General features: G+C 33.1%; 1 protein-coding gene across 1 annotated transcript in view; it reads left to right on the plus strand.

Moving 5' to 3' along the window:
* The first annotated feature begins 589 nt into the window (after window positions 1-589).
* The window catches only part of LOC126886985 (aldo-keto reductase family 1 member A1-A-like), a 43902-nt gene continuing 23134 nt past the window's right edge, over window positions 590-21357 (plus strand). The window contains exon 1 of the mRNA XM_050654217.1: window positions 590-887. Coding sequence (XP_050510174.1) covers window positions 825-887 — 63 coding nt within the window. The 5' untranslated portion in view covers window positions 590-824. The remainder of the gene's footprint in view (window positions 888-21357) is intronic.

A 21357-nucleotide genomic window follows, 5' to 3' on the forward strand; every position in this document is an offset into this window, starting at 1 on the left:
TTGTGGATCGCTCGTTATAAACGAAAGAGAGGAAGACCACAGATGAGATGGGTAGATGACCTAAAACACCAAGCCGGCTCAAAATGGATGCACATGGCTCAGGATAGAGAAAGATTGAGGAGCGAAGGGGAGGCCTATGTCCAATATTGGATGTCGCAAGGCTAATAGAATAGAACACAGGAGAATGGAAGCGACTTCCGCAAGAAACCATCCAAAACCTTCTGCTAAGCATGCCTAGAGGGACACAGGAAAGATGCACTAAAGGCTAAGGGAGGAACTACTAGGTACTAAATATTTACATATACAATGATTGCTGTAAAAAGTGCTCTACTGCCGTTGCCGTTATTGTTTCTCTTTCTAATTAAATGTTATAAGCAAACTCAGACTATTTCTTTCACTACAGATCTGTTGTAGCTCTTCAATATGTAAGTTGATTAACAATGAATATACGTAAAATAGTTCAGAAAAACTTATTTATAAATAAAATGTGTAAAACTTTTCAAAAAGGAAAAAATATAGTTCAAAAACAGACTCAAAATAAAATATTCAATTTTTTTGTCTGTGAGTGTATATAAGCTGTGCAATAAAATTGCGCCGCAGATTATCGTCGCGAGTGAAACGAATATAACAAAATTCAACTTCCTGCTGGCTTTTAACGCAGGAATAATCAGTTTGTGGTGGTATTTTATGCAATTCTAATTCAATTCAGTTTTAGTTTCAGTCGTTGTCTGACATCCAAGGGCGGCTGCTGCAGACAGTTCCGGTGAACAAATATCGAATACCGGCAAGATTTTTTTATTGTGGAGATCATTTATAAATAAAATATGGCTAAAACAATTTCTTGTGGTGGATTGAGTATGCCCACGGTTGGATTGGGCACATGGGAAGTAAGTAATTATTTTATATTTCAAAAATGATTTCTAACGCGATATCAAAAGGAGTCTTTTTGCAAATTAAAGTAAATTATTATCAAAGTATTTTATAAAAATAACAATTTTATATAAAAATATTTTTCAACATTTATTCGCACAAGTTTTTCGAATTTTTATTTCCGAATTTTGGTTAGAATTTATTTCTGACCAAAAAATATCGTTTTGTTCCGAGGTTTTGATTTTTTATCTGTTATGTTCAATGAGAAAAATTATAAATGTTTTTTTGACAACTGTTTTTTCGTTCTCTGTTTATAGATTAGATAGAGAAATAATCAAAAGTTAATGAAAAAGATCACCACAGTGGTATCTAGTATTATAATCTAGTAAGAAAATTTATTAAAAGTTTTCTGCAGAAACTTCGGCGTTATTGTTTAATTAGATATTAACAATTTGGTACAAAATGCGATTTTTTCAGATTTTCATTAAAAAGTATCTTCCTTTTTTTCTCCTCCACGTGTCATATAATGGAATAATTGTCCTGCATTTGATAGATTTCTGAGTCCTGACTCAATTCACGAATGTTTTTTAACCAAGAAACTTGTTTTCCTCCTACACTTCTACGACCCTCTATTTTGCCTTTAACGATCAGATAGCCCCCTCAATATATATCCCAAATAAGAGATTTTCCGGGATTTAACAGTCTTCAGCAGTTCTCTATCTTTGTTGACTCTCCTTAGTCCTTCCCCATTACTTAGCTTTTCTTGCTATCCAAGGTATCTTCAGCTTCCATCTGTGAATCCACATTTCTAATGCTTCAATTTTTGTTCATGGTCGATACTTTTAGTGTCTTTACATCATCATCATTCTCTTTGCTTTATCCCTATGCGGGGTCGGCTTCCCTAATTGCATTTCTCCACCCAATTCTATCTTGGGTCATATCAACGTTAATCCCCTTTACCAACATGTCCTGCCTTATCGTCTCCCCCAGGTCTTCTTTGATCTTCCTCTCCTACTCCTTCCAGGAATCTGCACTTCAGCTATTCTTCGTATTGGGTGATTAAAGTCTCAACGTTGAACATGACCAAACCATCTTAACCTATGCTCTCTCATTTTGGCATCAATTGGTGCCACACCTAGACTTCCCCTAATATACTCATTTCTAATTTTATCCTTCTTTGTCACTCCACTCATCCATCTAAGCATTCTCATTTCCGCCACATGCATTCGCTGTTCCTCTTTCTTTTTCACTGCCCAACATTCAGTTCCGTGCATCATAGCTGGTCTTATGGCTGTTTTATAGAATTTTCCCTTCAGCTTCATTGGGATTCTTCTGCCACACAACACACCACTCGCTTCTTTCCACTTCATCCATCCAGCCCTAATTCTACTGCATGCATCTCCATCTATTTCTCCATTACTCTGTAATACCGATCCTAGGTACTTAAAACTATTGCTTTTCACAATCATTTCACCATCCAAAGATACCATTTTATTTGTAGTAACTCCGTCTTTAAATGAACATTCCAAATACTCTGTTTTTGTCCTACTAAGTTTTAAACCTTTTTCCTCCAGAGCTTGTCTCCACTGTTCCAGTTTTTGTTCTAAGTCTCTTTCACTATTTCCTATTAACACTACATCATCAGCATACATTAGGCACCATGGAATACTACCCTGTAGTTTCGCTGTTATCTGGTCCAAAACTAATGAGAATAAATAAGGACTAAGCACCGAGCCTTGGTGCAATCCTACTTTCACCTGAAATTTATCAGTCTCTCCCACACCTGTTCTAACACTAGTCGTTACTCCCTCATACATATCTCTCACAATCTTTACATATTCGCCAGGGACTCCTTTCTTATTGAGTCCCACCACAGAATCTCTCGAGGAACTCTATCATATGCTTTCTCAAGATCAATGAATACCATATGAGCGTTGGTCTCTTTATTCCTGTATTTTTCCATCAGTTGCCTTACAATGAAAATTGCATCTGTTGTTGATCTGCCCTGCATAAAGCCAAATTGATTATCGGATATTTCGGTTTCTTCGCGTATCCGTCTATCAATTACTCTCTCCCATATTTTCATGGTGTGGCTAAGTAGTTTTATAGCCCTGTAGTTTGTGCATTGTTGTATGTCTCCCTTGTTTTTTTAGACAGGTATTAATATACTGCTTCTCCATTCGTCTGGCATTTGTCCAACTTCCATAATTCTATTAAATAGACCTGCTAGCCAATGCTTTTAGTGTCCTTTCATCGGCACCATATAAAAGTACAGACCAAACACAATTGTTGGTCTTAGTTCTAAACTGAAATGATTATTGAAAAGAAATATCTTCATTTTCATAAAAATGACAGTTCCCAAATATTATTAAATATAAAACTTTTTATGCAGATTGCAATAAAAAAATGTAAAATGTAAAAAAAATCCAATCATTTTTCGCTAAGTACCAGGGACCCATTTATAGAACAGTAAAATAAATTTTATATTTATTATAGCTACCGACGCGACGATTAAAAAATTTATCTTTCCTAGATTTATTTATGAATATTGGTTATAATAAAAATTATTACTCAAAAATAATAATCAAAAAAAGAAAGAAAGATCAAAAAGTGCCAATATGAAACTTTTATTATTATTATGACTAAATCTAAAAAAAGGCAGTACTAAAATAAGTCCAATGCTTATAATTTTTTATTGAATAGGTATAATAAAACAATATAATATAATGATAAAATCAAATAAAATTTATAATTTAGTTTACTGCAGCCTAAAATACATACGATAAATTTTTCTTTACATTAATAGTTATTTATGATATAAGTGTTAAAAGTACAATTTTAAGACACGCATGTGAAAGTTCACTGCAATTCACATGAGTGCCTTAAAAAGGTATTTTTAACACGTATATCATACAATATTTTTTTCTGCAAACGTTATAAATTTATAAAATACAATATTTTTGTTAATTGCTGAAACCATAAAACCTATGACCCGTAAAAGGTAGAACTGGTTGTCTACAATCGAGGGGAATGTCTAAAAAATTTTAGCGAAAATATTATACCGTTACATAAACTTCTTTTATCTACTCTATGTCATATTATGTGCAAGTTTTTAGTTTGTGAAAACTGTCATTATAGATAGCAGTGCGTGAAGTGTTTAAAGTGTGCGTGAAGTAACAATGTATTTTAAACGGGACTTACTTTTACGCACTGTTTTTAACACACTTTCATATAATCAAATATCTTTAACTTTCGCGTTGTCATGGTGATGACATAATGAGCAATAAATTACGATAAAAGTTTTGACAGTTTTGTGGTTTGAAAGAAGTTAGAATTTTAAAATGTCAAAGTTCTAAAAATTGTAGAATAGAAATGAATTCCAGTGACGAAGAGTTACAGTTTTTTTATTTGTTTATCGTAGAATAGATAATATATTGTATGAAACTGTGCGTGAAGTACTTTTTGCGAACTTACGCGATGTATAGCACTCGCCCCGCTGTCGCTCGTGCTTTAAATATCGCATTCGTTCGCTAAAAGCATACTTCACGAAATGTTTCATAAATAACTATTTTCTACAAACGTGTTAAAATGCAATAATACAGTTTAAATTGAATTTAAAAAAACCTTTTAAACCACCGTTTTCAAATTAAAAATATTAATAAATAATAAATAATATTTCAAATATTAATGTTAATAAATGAAATATAAATATTTTGACGTTTCACAATTTGACAATTCACTTTTAATTGCAGTGCCTTAAAAATTTTAAAGCACTAGTGCCTTAAAGTAGCATTTTTAACGCTCCTATGGAGTGCTAAAAATTGCATTTTTAACACGGTTTGTAACAACTAGCTGATGATTTTTTGTTGGAGTGAATGAAAAGGGAGTGGTAAACTCCAACAGAAGTAGTAAAAAGAAGAAGATCTACTTAATGTAGCCAAAGGACAAAAATGTGTGGCTTCTCCGTTGAAGAAGCTGGAGTAACTAAAATACAACTTTGTAGTAGTATTTGTATGGAAGGATGCCAAGACAAAGAATATCGAATTGATACAGGACTAGAGATGAGAAATCATTAATAGATAGATATAACTTGAATGGCTAGCTAAATATGTATGAGAAGGGCCACTTGACACTCAAGGAAGGATTCGGCCAATTTGCACGGCTATTTTTGGCCAGACAATAGATTAAAGGAAGTGACAATGATGGCTCGAAAAGAAGATATGAAGATAATGTTCAGAAAATAGATAGAGTAAATATAATAATATACTGAAAATAGAATGAATTTTTGGGCGCCAGAAGAAGGATAACTAGGTTAACGCTCTTCCAGGTATTCTACGCTGCTATAGAGTATGTTAAATTTGTAGTACAAGTATGTGAAAAGTTATTAAAGATTATTAAATTATAAAATATACTACTAAAAATAAAGGAGTAATAAGAAAAAAAAATCACAATAAAGGTATATTTATTGAATGTAACTACTAGATCTTTTTAACAATCTCTGAGTTAGGACAAGTAACTAGTGTGTAACTCTAACATGACAGGAAAAAGTGATACTAGTGAAAGTCAATTACAAAATCATCATACAACTATGATCTAAGAATACTCTTTATAAGGTTAGAAAAACTGACTACGGGTACCTCTAATACAGGAAGTACAACTTACAACTAGGTTAGTAGAACCCTCACCAAATAATAATTGTACGTTTATAATACGTACACCTTAATTAAATACTACCTGATACTATATATAACATATAAATACCTCACTGTGAGTGGGACAGGCACAAGCCTTATTGAATAAATAAACCTACGAGTGGATACACAGATCCTTTTCCTAACTCGTGGTTTATAATAGTAATAATAACAAGTGAAACCAAAAACTAATCTGAGGGATTAGAATCCAGAAGTTCATATGAATTTAATAAATTAAGGTTAAAGTTAAATAAAGTTAATAAGTTAAAGTTAAGTAAAGTTAATAAGTTCAAGTTAAATAAAGTTAATAATTACAATTTTGACTAATATGTGAAGTTAATTTTTAAAAATTTAATTAAACATATACTAAAATAATGGAATGAGTTTAAATAATTATACAAAAGTGGAACACAGCCTAAAAATAATCAAGATAAGAGTACCGACTACTATTATCAGGGAAAATATCTGAGCTCAGAAATTTATACCTTTATAGATTGCAGAGTGTTGGGGAACGCTATCAATTAAATATTATGTTGTAAAGAAAAAAAAACCTATAAAAAATATAAAGCAGGAAAAATGTGTGTGCAATTGAACTATAAAAAAAAATGTACTAAATATCACAAAACCAGTCTGTCTTTAATAAGAGCACAGTAAATGTTCCCAAACAAACCACTCTTTCCTAATCTTGAAGTTGATGTAATGAGCACCCAAGGGTGCTAACTCTCGCTAGCAGCTGTCCTGCTGGAGGTACAGGAGAGGAAGACTGGTAGAAAGCAGCTGAAGGTACTCAAAACTGTTGGAAAGCAGCTGGAGGTACTCAAAAAAAGAAAATGTGGAAATAATCCAGGCTGGTCGCCTATTGATTGTTTCTCTCTGTGTGGTCTGGCCTTGGTGTTGTTGTAGGGTGGCTTTAAGATTTCATGGTAGGTGCTAAAAAAAACACAGTGTGGTGTTACTACCAATCTACCAATGTCAAAAAAAAAGAAGCAAGAGATACGAGGAGGTGTTTTTATTCCTATGGGAATAAGAAGAAATAGGTCATTGAGTCCAAAAACTTGAATGACTAGACAGCTTGACCTTTTATCAGGTTGCTATCAGATGACCTTGGTCAAATAACACAAGTAATTTCCAATTGAAATACAAAATATAATTACTGTGAAAGAATATTTTATTATAATATATACACCGGTATATAGATATATTATACAAGGATGAAATATAGTAAGACTAAGCGATGGATACTTATTTGATCATCGTTCAAAAGATAGGAGTTCTGTAGACTTGAAAGGAATATAAAAAATGGAGTTTAAATTAGCTCTATTTTCCAACTGGAAGCACAAATTAACAACGAATATTGAATTATCTCTAGATGAGTTTGATCCATGAAAATAAAACATAAAAACCATGAAAATAGACTATGTGAAACTTAGTTAGCAAATGTCAAGGACTTCCAAAATGGCTGAATAAAATACTTAATAAAATGTGTATTTACCGGGGTAGAACTCATTGGATATAGTATGCTCTAAAATTCTTCAAATCCACTGCTGCTGGATAACTTCACTATACTTTTATTGTAATATTTAATCAATTTGGAACTGAGAATTAGAGGTGAATAATTGAGTCTAATGACCCCGCACACTACGATTCAGACCGAACACTCGAGAAACAATGGCAATCCAAGGCTCACGTTCACAGCTGAATCCTTCGTACCCCTCTACTAAGCATTGGCTGTCAAAGTGGGGAAACCAATGTTGCCACGTTTTAAATGTGACGTCATCAAGCATTTAAAAATTCTGAGATGGGTTTAAGTTCTATTTGAATAAACATTGAAAGAAAATAATTCTGAAAATAATTAAATAATATTTTGGATAGTTAAATAATATCTTCCCATCAATAATCGATTCTATAAGGGGCGGAACGTCACATTCCCTTTCAACCACCAGAAAAAAAATTTTATTTAAAAATTTTTTTTTTTTTTTTTTTTTTCAAAATATTAAACTAGAGTAGTAGTGCTTAGTGTATCATTCCCCGTTGATTCGCAAGATTACAAATAATCACCACTAATAATCAAGGGAAAGTAGGATGGTCACTGCAGCAAATACCGGAAATTGCAAAATATGACCCGAAGTCCTAGTAAAAGTGCTAAAGATGAGACATAATTTATAATGACAAATAAGTGTCGAATTGGCAGTAAATCCAAAGTTGAACTATCCATGGACATCAGATTTATAAGGAGTATATCCAAGGACGAACAACCAGGCAAAGGTGAGAGCCAATTCATACCATAACGCAAGTACATATACTAAAGTCACCAATGAAATCAATAACTATAATAAGTGAAGAATCAAACACTCAATCCTAAATTGAACTAGCAATGGACACCAGATTCGTAATAGTATATCCAGAGAAGAACAACTAGGAATATTTATAGAATAATTTTCACCAATACCAACTAATATAAATAGTGAACATACCAAAGGAATGCAAACACATTAACCAAAATAAATGTGGAATCAGACACTCAATCCAAAGTCAGACTATCAATGGACAACAGATTCACAAAAGCATATCCAATGAAGAACGACCAGGAAGATTTATGGACCAATTCACATCCATACTAAATCATATAAATAAATTAGGTCTACGTACACCCACATCCGGTAATACGAACCTATACAACCAAATAAACAAAATAAGTGAAGAATCGGACACTTAATCCAAAATCGGACTAGCAATGGACACCAGATTTATAGGAGCATATCCAAAGAAGAACGATCAGGAAGATTTATGGACCAATTCTCACTAATACTAAATAACTAACTAAATTAGCTCTAGATCTACCCTCATCCGGTAATATGAGCCTATCGAAACTAAATAGTAAAAATAAAGGATGAACTTATAAGTTCTATGACTCCATGGTAAATACAAAATATGACGGGAACGAGCTCCCAATCTTTTATAAGACTGTATATTCATGTGAACATACATAGGATTATCCAGGAGATATTCCTGAATCTAAGCAACAATTAATGCCTAAGGAAAGAAGAGGGAATCTACTAAAAAGAAAATCAATAATTTGTCCCAGTGGGTTCATCACTAACATTACGACTCTACGTCTATGGAAAGTCAAGCATCAATATACTATGAACTAAGAGACATAAAATAAGCAAACTAGACTTCCCTATTATCGTGTGAAAATGTGCCTGGAATATTTGGAACAATTGCACAAGAATGGTTAGGAAGTGTTGTACACCATTTCCCAACCAGAAATATTATCATGGATAAACATCTGCCTACTCTGACAAGAAAGACATGGATTACGAAATCGGATAGCAGTGATCAGTTGCTGAACTTCGAACCCACGTATTCACCAACTTTGAGCATTAACAGACTAGTTCATAAGAAGAAATATGAAGGACTCAAGAATTCATTTATAAATCAAAATTCCAAATTCATTCCAGAATCATCCTGTGGAGGAAGTAAGAATCCGAATTAATATAAAGTATTTAAGGTACCTGTGACAAATATCAATAAAGTAACCCAATAACAAATTAACAACCACAACTTCTTTCCAATATGGCAAATCCAATGACATGATATAAAAACAATAAAAAAAAATAATAGGTATGTAATCAAATATCCAAGATATAACACATAATCTAAGATATGGTAGTGTAACATAGCTCCATCTATATTAAGCAAGAATACTTGTATGAGCCCACACATCCAAATATCTTAATATATAATAATCAACAGCCCTTTTATTCTGAGAGGTTGAGTACAAAACTAAGAGTACAAGTGGAGGTTATTAACTTGGTAATACTACTGGCTGGATTAGTATTTGAGAATATTTGTCGATAATGACTCAAATGCAATCTATAATACAAAAAAATAATAATAAACTCATACAAGCGGTATTACACAAGAATTCGGTACCTAATAACTAATACGTGAGAAATCATCAAGCCATGCCGAAGGATAAAAATTGCTATGGTCAGGCATTATCTGGTGATTAACAATTTAAACTAAAATACTATACCATAATAAAACTAATTAAAGGCAAACACAGGAAGATATTAGCTTAAACAACCCTGTTAAGCTAATCTTCTTCCGATGAAGTTGAAGAATCCACATCGTCCATGGTGTTGTCAGGCAGTAAATCCTTTACATGAAATTGACCAATTCGCTTATTAGTCGAATTGTCCTTTAATTCATAAATCAAAGGAGATATTACCCTTGAGACAGTACATGGGACATATTTCTGGCAAAACTTTGCAGAAATGGCATCACCCTTATTGGATTTGACAAAATTGCGCTTTAAGACTCGATCACCAACAAAGAATCGCAGATCTCGTTTCCTCAAATTATAGTGCTGCTGGTTCCTTAGGTAAGAAGTTTTTAACTTCTTCCTAATGTCTGCGAAAATATGAGGTAACGTCTGGAGATCATCTAAGCGATGAAGTTTCTCAGATATTTGAGGAAGATTTTCGGAATTGTCTGAAATTACACCAAAATAATCACCTGATAAAGCCACATTCCTACCAAAATTCAAATATGCTGGAGAGCACTGGGTAACTTCATGGACAGAAGTCCTTATGGCTTGAGCTATGGAATGAATATATTGATCCCAAGCTCTGTGATCAGGGTAAGTATAGGACCTTAGAGCTGTGACAATACTGCGATTTACTCTCTCAGTATGATTTGCTTGTGGATGGTAGGCAGCATTATAAAAGGTCTTTTGAACCTTATATTTAGCTAGAAGATCTTTAAAGGCCTTCGATACAAACTGAGGACCGTTGTCACATGACACAATTTGAGGAACACCATACACCAAAAAGACTTGTTCCTCCAAATATTTTAAAATTGCTGGAGTTGTGGCCTGGCGAAGGGGACAAACTAAAGGAAATTTAGTGAAATAATCCACAACTACCAGGCAATAGGTATTACCCTTGTAACTCCGAGGATAAGGTCCAATGAGATCCATTGAGATCATCTGCCAAGGAAAATTTATGTTCCTGAAGGAACCCATAAGTCCAGCCTGTGGTAGGTTACTTGGTTTACAAGTAGCACAAACCATGCATTTAGAAATGTACCTTTTTATAGACTTCCGCATACCAGGCCAATAATATAATTCGGCAATACGGTGATAAGTCTTATAAAAACCAAAATGACCCGCCGTAACTTCATCATGAAACATATGCAGAATATTTTCCCTATTTGGCGTAGGTACAACTATTTTCCACTCCGACATATTGGATAAGGACTCTATCGGACTTAAGATGTGTTTGTACAGAATATTATTCTCTACCTTAAAATCAGGATATTTTTGTGGGTCTTGAGTGACCCTATCAATCATATTCTGATACCACATATCAGGACTTAAAGAGGACAGATCTAGGACATTAATATCATGGACACGTGAAAGAGCATCTGCGACCACTACCCCGTTTGCCTTTCTATGGACAATCTTATATGAATAGGCAGCCAGTTTGCATATCCATCGAGAAAGCCTCTGTGAAGGGTTTTTCATACTATGAAGCCATACTAAGGAACTATGATCAGTAATTATAGTGAAATTACGACCTTCCAGATAATAACGAAAAGCTTCTAACCCATGGATGATAGCTAAGAGTTCTTTCTCCGTAGTTGAATAGTTTTTCTGGGCCTTGTTCAACTTCTTACTAGTGTACGCTATGGGGTGTTCGGAGCCATCTTTCAACTGAAATAATACGCCTCCAGAAGCTGTATTAGAGCAATCTGTCATTAGATAAAAATGCTCATCAAAATTAGGTGACATCATAACCGGAGCGCTCGTTAAAGCATCTTTAACGCGCCTAAAAGCTTCGTCAGCCTCAGGAGTCCAAGTAATGGTCTGTCCCTTTTTCCTGTTCTTCAAAAGATCAGTAAGAGGTGACAACAAAGTAGAGTAGGACGGTACAAATCGCCGATAATAGCCACACATTCCCAATATCCTACGGACTTGGGTGGTGGTCTTTGGTATAGGAAAATTTTTGATAGCAACTATTTTCTCAGGATCAGTCCTCAGCCCCTGGTTATCCACAACATAACCCAAGAACTTAAGACTAGGGCGACAAAACTGACATTTATCCAGATTGACCGTTAGATTAGCTTCCTTAAGACGTAAAAATAACTTATCTAAAATTTCCATATGAAGGGAAAAATCAGGAGTGACAACCAAAATATCGTCTAAATAATAGAAAACATAGGGCTCTAACGGTGGACCAATGACTAAATCCATCAGACGACACATTGTCTGAGGAGCAGAAACAAGACCGAAAGGCATGGTGACAAACTGGAATAATCCTTTACCACTGACAGCAAAAGCAGTATACTTCTTGCTCTCTTCACTCAGTGGGATCTGTAGGAAGGCCTTAGACAAATCAATAGAAGAGATGTATTTGGCATTCTGAAGTTTGCTCAAAATCACATCTATTCTGGGGATAGGATAAGCATCCCTGTTAGTTGTGATACTGTTTAGTTTTCGACCGTCAAAGCAGATCCTGAAGGATCCATCCTTCTTCTTCGTTAACCAGAGCGGAGAACAGTAGGACGATGTTGAAGGTTCTATGATATTTAAAGCAAGCATCGAATCTACTTCCTTTTCTAAATCTGCCTGCCAGGCTTGAGGTATGGGGTACTGATATAATCTGAAAGGAGTGGGATTTCCCACTTCGATAGTGTGAGAGATTAACGACGTACGACCTAGTTTGTCTTTTGAAGAAAGAGTAGTAAATTTAGAGATCATACTCTCTAATTGCCTTTGTTCAGAGCTTGATAAACTAGCAAAATCGTGAATAGCACTAAGGGTAGATAAATTAAATTCAGATATGGAAAAAGAAAAATCAGAACAACTTAAGGTACTATTGAAAGCATTGAAAAAGTCCATACCTAAAATTATAGAATTCTGCACGGAAGGAATAACATAAAATGTAATTTCCCTACATAAATCTGCCACTGTGATTTTAATTTGGAGTTTGCCCGTAATGGACTGAACTGTACCATCTGCAGTAGATACTTGCAAAGATGAAATGGGCATAATGGGAATACTAGAATTTTTCAATAAATTTAACGAATGTGCCCCTATCAATGAAATATTAGAGCCACTATCTAACAAAGCTAAACACGATTGTCCTAAAATTTGAATAGGAAGATATGGCCTATTATCATTTTGTTTCCTAACTAATAACGAATTAATATCTAGATCTAAAGTATTTGGTTGTCTACAACCGTTATATGGAACTAACCCAGACGTATCATCATCATTAACAAAACTAGAATCTAATATAGATAATGGAACCACATTACTATCACAATTATTATTGTTACGTTGAACACTACCAATCAAAGAAGCGTTTGTAAATGACCATCTGTGATCATTTGAATCAAGCGAATCTAACGTATTATCTATAGAAATAAATTTCTGGTTTAATTTTGTTTTGTGGTGTGTGCTGCTTTCTTGAACGACACCCCTTTCCCTTTTCGTGAAGATGGGTTTGGGTTGCTGGATGTGCTTGGTCCAGCAGTTTCGTTTGACGATGGGGTTTGATTCCCTGATTGGATGTTGGACGGAGAAACGTTCAGGGGACGGACCTCCGACGTGTCGTTTCCCGAACACTTAGAACAGTTTCTTTTAAGGGTGTTCTCTCGGCCACAACCATGGCAGAAAATACGATTTTGAGGAATCCCACAATTGTAAAATGGGTGACCAGGCTGATCACAATTCCAGCAGACAAGAGAACTAACAACCGAAACATTATGTTCATGACCCTTATTTAGCCAAGAACGTTGCCTAAAGGAAGTTGGCTGAGAAGAAGAGTTAGAAGAGGATCGAGATGTGGATGGAGGTTGAGAAGACCAGGATAACGTTTCCTCCAAACGTTTGCATTTTATAGTAAGGTCATCAATGTTCTGAATGTCCATAAGAGCTAATTGTTGATGATAAAAGGGCAATAGACATTTAAGGATGATTTTAATTTTAGCTAAATCTGACAAAGGAGTGTCTAAACGACTACACATACCTAATATAGTATTAATAAACATAGTAACAGATTCCCCAGGTTTCTGCTTATGATTCTTAATTTGATCTAATAAATCATCCTGGAATGAATACGGAAGAAAATCCGACTTCAACTTTTTAATCAGATCAGACCAACAAGAAAAATTACCCCTGTTATTCATAAACCATGTAAAAGCGGTCCCGGTGAACAACTCAGCAGAAGCAGCAAACAAATCCTCTTCCGAAACACCTCTAGATATTCGAAGACATTCAACCCTTTCTAAAAATGACATCACATCAGTGTGCTGTTTTTCACCTGAAAATGAAATACCCCATTTGTGTACTTGAACAGGTTTGGAGTACGTAAAGCTAGGTACATTGACTGAAGCATTAGGAGTAGAGGTAGCAATGGGGTTAACTCTAGAATCAAGTTCACCCTCTAGTGTTAATATTTTAAGAGAAACAGACCTCTTGAACGGTTCCTGTTCTTCAGAAGGACAGTGTAGCAAGTGTACACGGGCAGAAATATGGCCTAGACGAGATGTTAATCGCGCATACTCTGTATCCTTTACAGTTCCCCTAAACTTTTCGATTTTTTTAGACAAGCTGTCCAATGTTTCAGTGATTCCTTTTTGTTGTTCCTCAAAAGGAAGGGATACAGCTGAAATTTGGAGAAAACTTCTATTGCCAGCTTCTTGTTTCAAAGCACCTCTCAAAAGATTGCGTTTTTTATCGACAGTTGTCGACTCCTCTGGCATTATGTCCCGAATCTTTAATTCATAATCCAATTCATCCACCAGAAGATGTTCAGCTTTAAAAGCACACATGATGAGAGCAAAGTTATTGACAAATAGTCCAAAGAACAGAAATATGAAAAATATGAAAATATGAAAGTTTGCACGCAAAATATATATAATATAAACCGAGAAAATATCAGCAACACACCAACAAAATCAAAATAGCCAGCAAAAAAAAAAAAATATATATATAATGCAGTATATAATCTAATAAATAAGATCAAATAAATATATAAGATCAAATAAATGGATAAATAATCCAATAAATATTGTATACTCAAGTAAACCTACTACCTAAATACTGGAAGTAAATTTTTTTATTTATATGTAACTTACCACCACTCTAGAAAAAATATATATCTATAATAATAATAATAATAATCAACACTTAGTTGTACCTCCAACTATACCACTATTGACTGAAGAAATAAAATTGTTATATGAATTATATTATTAATAGCAATATTAAATATAAGTTCCCAATAAAAATTCAAAATCTAACCCAGAATGTAAGCTGCACAAACATATACTATAATGAGGTCCCAAAATATAAACAAAAATCAAAACAGCGTTTAAGAATACCTGATATGTATCAGAAATTAAAAATAAAATAAATAAGTAACAATATGTGTATAGGATACCAAACGGAAATAACAAAGAGATTTCAGATAAAAGAGAAGAATTGACCTAAATGAATACTGTCTCAGACCAAAAATAAAGCCACCACGTTGGAAAGCCGATGTAACAACTAGCTGATGATTTTTTGTTGGAGTGAATGAAAAGGGAGTGGTAAACTCCAACAGAAGTAGTAAAAAGAAGAAGATCTACTTAATGTAGCCAAAGGACAAAAATGTGTGGCTTCTCCGTTGAAGAAGCTGGAGTAACTAAAATACAACTTTGTAGTAGTATTTGTATGGAAGGATGCCAAGACAAAGAATATCGAATTGATACAGGACTAGAGATGAGAAATCATTAATAGATAGATATAACTTGAATGGCTAGCTAAATATGTATGAGAAGGGCCACTTGACACTCAAGGAAGGATTCGGCCAATTTGCACGGCTATTTTTGGCCAGACAATAGATTAAAGGAAGTGACAATGATGGCTCGAAAAGAAGATATGAAGATAATGTTCAGAAAATAGATAGAGTAAATATAATAATATACTGAAAATAGAATGAATTTTTGGGCGCCAGAAGAAGGATAACTAGGTTAACGCTCTTCCAGGTATTCTACGCTGCTATAGAGTATGTTAAATTTGTAGTACAAGTATGTGAAAAGTTATTAAAGATTATTAAATTATAAAATATACTACTAAAAATAAAGGAGTAATAAGAAAAAAAAATCACAATAAAGGTATATTTATTGAATGTAACTACTAGATCTTTTTAACAATCTCTGAGTTAGGACAAGTAACTAGTGTGTAACTCTAACATGACAGGAAAAAGTGATACTAGTGAAAGTCAATTACAAAATCATCATACAACTATGATCTAAGAATACTCTTTATAAGGTTAGAAAAACTGACTACGGGTACCTCTAATACAGGAAGTACAACTTACAACTAGGTTAGTAGAACCCTCACCAAATAATAATTGTACGTTTATAATACGTACACCTTAATTAAATATTACCTGATACTATATATAACATATAAATACCTCACTGTGAGTGGGACAGGCACAAGCCTTATTGAATAAATAAACCTACGAGTGGATACACAGATCCTTTTCCTAACTCGTGGTTTATAATAGTAATAATAACAAGTGAAACCAAAAACTAATCTGAGGGATTAGAATCCAGAAGTTCATATGAATTTAATAAATTAAGGTTAAAGTTAAATAAAGTTAATAAGTTAAAGTTAAGTAAAGTTAATAAGTTCAAGTTAAATAAAGTTAATAATTACAATTTTGACTAATATGTGAAGTTAATTTTTAAAAATTTAATTAAACATATACTAAAATAATGGAATGAGTTTAAATAATTATACAAAAGTGGAACACAGCCTAAAAATAATCAAGATAAGAGTACCGACTACTATTATCAGGGAAAATATCTGAGCTCAGAAATTTATACCTTTATAGATTGCAGAGTGTTGGGGAACGCTATCAATTAAATATTATGTTGTAAAGAAAAAAAAACCTATAAAAAATATAAAGCAGGAAAAATGTGTGTGCAATTGAACTATAAAAAAAAATGTACTAAATATCACAAAACCAGTCTGTCTTTAATAAGAGCACAGTAAATGTTCCCAAACAAACCACTCTTTCCTAATCTTGAAGTTGATGTAATGAGCACCCAAGGGTGCTAACTCTCGCTAGCAGCTGTCCTGCTGGAGGTACAGGAGAGGAAGACTGGTAGAAAGCAGCTGAAGGTACTCAAAACTGTTGGAAAGCAGCTGGAGGTACTCAAAAAAAGAAAATGTGGAAATAATCCAGGCTGGTCGCCTATTGATTGTTTCTCTCTGTGTGGTCTGGCCTTGGTGTTGTTGTAGGGTGGCTTTAAGATTTCATGGTAGGTGCTAAAAAAAACACAGTGTGGTGTTACTACCAATCTACCAATGTCAAAAAAAAAGAAGCAAGAGATACGAGGAGGTGTTTTTATTCCTATGGGAATAAGAAGAAATAGGTCATTGAGTCCAAAAACTTGAATGACTAGACAGCTTGACCTTTTATCAGGTTGCTATCAGATGACCTTGGTCAAATAACACAAGTAATTTCCAATTGAAATACAAAATATAATTACTGTGAAAGAATATTTTATTATAATATATACACCGGTATATAGATATATTATACAAGGATGAAATATAGTAAGACTAAGCGATGGATACTTATTTGATCATCGTTCAAAAGATAGGAGTTCTGTAGACTTGAAAGGAATATAAAAAATGGAGTTTAAATTAGCTCTATTTTCCAACTGGAAGCACAAATTAACAACGAATATTGAATTATCTCTAGATGAGTTTGATCCATGAAAATAAAACATAAAAACCATGAAAATAGACTATGTGAAACTTAGTTAGCAAATGTCAAGGACTTCCAAAATGGCTGAATAAAATACTTAATAAAATGTGTATTTACCGGGGTAGAACTCATTGGATATAGTATGCTCTAAAATTCTTCAAATCCACTGCTGCTGGATAACTTCACTATACTTTTATTGTAATATTTAATCAATTTGGAACTGAGAATTAGAGGTGAATAATTGAGTCTAATGACCCCGCACACTACGATTCAGACCGAACACTCGAGAAACAATGGCAATCCAAGGCTCACGTTCACAGCTGAATCCTTCGTACCCCTCTACTAAGCATTGGCTGTCAAAGTGGGGAAACCAATGTTGCCACGTTTTAAATGTGACGTCATCAAGCATTTAAAAATTCTGAGATGGGTTTAAGTTCTATTTGAATAAACATTGAAAGAAAATAATTCTGAAAATAATTAAATAATATTTTGGATAGTTAAATAATATCTTCCCATCAATAATCGATTCTATAAGGGGCGGAACGTCACAGAACGTCACGGAACAGGTAGAAAAAAGAAATTTTAATGGTTGAAAATAAAATAAAATTTCTGGTGATCTATAAATACGACGCTGACCTATAATGGGTTAAGAAACCTTATAGACCAGGGCCTTTTTTACCTTTGAATATGGCAAAAGTTGAAAAAAAAAACATGTAACATGATGGAACCCATTGGAAAAGGAAGAAAATATAACAAAAATTGAGAGAAAAATAATTTGCGGGTGATCTAACTTCAATTTTACACGACGATTTACAGTTTTTTAAAATATCCTCAAAATTTCTTGCAAAAAATTCGAATAACTGAGTTTTTGGTTTTTTTTTGGTCTACACAAAATTTTTTACGAAATTTGGCAAAAACTTGCCTTTTGAGTTTTTTTATTTGAAATATTTTTTTCCTGATTTTGATTTAATATCGAATAGGCACTCTAATTTTCTATCGAAAATTCTCTCATTAAAATGTGAGCTTTTTTAAAAAATCCATGCGATTTTTGTTTGATAAAATCTCTATTTTCTAAAAATTTAAAAAATATATATATTGCTATGGCAAATTTTCTCAGAAAATTGCAAAAAAAAAGAAAACTCGATTTTATTATTAACCTATACGATTAAAAAAATCGAATTCGAGTTTTTATATTCTTTTTTTTTTCATTTTTTAAGAAAATTAGTAAATAGTAAATGTAAGAAATTAGATATAAATGCGTGTAAATAACTTAAAAAAGACTAATAAATTAAGTATTTTCAATTAAAATAAAGTGTTAAAAATAAGATAACGTCAAGAAGTCATTACACTATCGCCAAAAGCAATACACTTGAACTTTAAATTTGTCGATATATTGTAAACAATGATTAGACGTATTTTAAAATACACTTTATACAAAATAGTAAGTATAAAATATATCTTCACCTATCAGCAAATATGATCAAGTAAATATTTGAACTTATCAAAAATTAACATCATAGCATAATATCTAAGTAAATAGAACATTTATTATTTACTGAGATAGTAAGTAATCAAAAATTGGATTTATACATTGAATTGCGTAATATTACATTATAGCGCGTTTAAATAAAACTAGTAGTTCGGAATTATTAACAACAGCGTTCCTTTTTATATTACAATACACTATTTCTAGAAAAATCGAGAGTGGTCCGCCCATCTCTAGTGATTACATGGCTTGGCTTCTCGTACGTCGCACAGTGGTTCCAAATGCTGAAAACATGGCCATGAGGCGAAAAAAGGAGTCCCTATTTAGGGATTTTCATGTTTACAGTTGTTTTCTCATACTATCGTAGAGTCCTAATACGCAGGTATGAGGATCAGACTGGATGTATTCTGGTTCACAACTCAGGAACAAGTGGGCCATGTCCGGGGTTATTTTGGTCGGCAGAGAAAGTGAAAAAGAACGCGTATATTGAAAACGCTGTAAAACGTTTTGTAGTTTATCAATTTTATCGCTGTAAAGCAGATTCTTCTTTTTTAAGTATGTAGTAATGTAAGGTGTAACTTAAATTAACATTTAATAACAATAAATGCCTTAAATTTGTTAATGCATAAATAGTGAAAGTATACTTGAAATAATTAACATTTTGTAAAGATGCATTCAAAAAGTACAAAATTCTGCATAATTCTGCGACTAATGTTTATTAATCTTAAAATATATAGTAAGGAGATACAGAATCACTTTGGTTTAGCTGCCTATAACTGCCTATGCATTGCTGGCAGTTGTTTGAATACAAAAGTGGGAAATGACGCATATTACATGTTTCTGGTGATTGTTGAGTATGTATGGGCAGTTGTACATAAGTAATAGGTTCTGAATATTGTACTTCATAAAGAAAATGTATTGGTAATCAGCAGTTTCAAAAGTCCCTTATAATATAAAATTTTAAACAAAAATGCGGCGAAAATAAAATTTTCGAATTTCTTTCGTCCATATTGGATCCGCCATTTTGTTTAAAAAAAAGTAAAGTTCGATTTGTAATCAGCGACCTTAACCTACCAAATTTGACAAAAAATTTTCCTTTTTGATTGATATTTTCAATTTCTTTCCGCCATGTTGGATCCGCCATTTTGTTTTTCAGAAAAAATAATGCCAGATTCGTAATCAGCGATGCCAAAAACCATTAAGAGGATCGGTACGTATTTTCGGCTGCAATGCTATTCAAATGGGGATTCATTTTTTTCGAATCCTGAGAAAACTAATAGGTAAGTATTTTTGAAAAATTTAAACGCAGAATGAAAGATTACGTTATTAGCGAGGGCCGAAAGTCCCTGAGAACTTCTATAATGTTTATTTTAATAAGTTACAGGGGTGAAAAAACTAAGAGAAAATTTAGTGTGATTTTTAATTTCAAATATCTCATTCAAAATAAACTTTTTATTTATTCTAAGGGACTTTCGGCCCTCGGTAATAATTTAGTCTTTCATTCTGCGTTTAAATTTTTCAAAAATATTTATTGGTTTTTTCAGGATTTGAAAAAAATGAACACAATGCCGTGGTAATATTTTCCAAATCTGTCTTTGTCTTACAATGCACTCAACCGAATATAATATGTCAGCATATATTGTCAGTCAGACACTGACAATCAGTGACAATTTTAAATATTTGACATTGCATCGGGAATATTTTGAGAAATTGATTAAATATTATTGATATATAGTGTATTTGATAAATAATTGATTTAAGACGTGAACTTAATAAAAAGTTATTTATTGTGTATTATTTGTGGAAGATCCAAGCAGAGAATACATCAGATATATCCCGTGATCCAAGAATTTTGTTGTTAGAGATGTTCAAAATTGTAAGCGTTCCAAAATAACAACATATTATTAAAAAATCACTTTAACACTTTTCCTCTTTTCTCGATTGCTTATTAGTTTTTGTTGTACAAATAAATTATTACAATCACTGAAAACATAGTTAGTGAAAAAATTATCACATTTATTAACTGAATTAATAATTTGCAATTATAAAAATAACAGTTATCCAAGAACATTCAAAAGCCATCTCTTTAAATTAATTATGACATTTTCAAGTAGAATGACATTCTAGTAATGTTTACATATCCACACCAGTGTGAATTTTACTACACGTAATTTGCCGTGTAAAGACAGAAAAAGTAGGGACACACGTAAAATATTTGCGAATTATGTACCCATAGCCTTAAGAACGAAAGTAATTCCAAAATGTATAACAATATACGCTTTTAAAGGTTCATGTTATGACCACGTTTTCGGCATTTGGAACCACTGTGCGTCGGTCGGCTGTTCCTCGGTAGAACTCTCTAGAACTCTAGACTATGCCGAGTTGGAACCGTTATTTGAGATCGTACGAAATTAATTTTTTTGCTACAGCGACGAGACAATGTTTTAGGAAAAATAAATAGGGAGAGCAAGGTTCAGAGTGTCTAGGTTGTACAGCAGTGCCAGTATTAGGCCATAGGCCAAAAAATCAT

Source organism: Diabrotica virgifera, chromosome 6 (assembly GCF_917563875.1).
Source record: "Diabrotica virgifera virgifera chromosome 6, PGI_DIABVI_V3a".
NCBI classification, from domain to species: Eukaryota; Metazoa; Arthropoda; class Insecta; order Coleoptera; family Chrysomelidae; genus Diabrotica; species Diabrotica virgifera.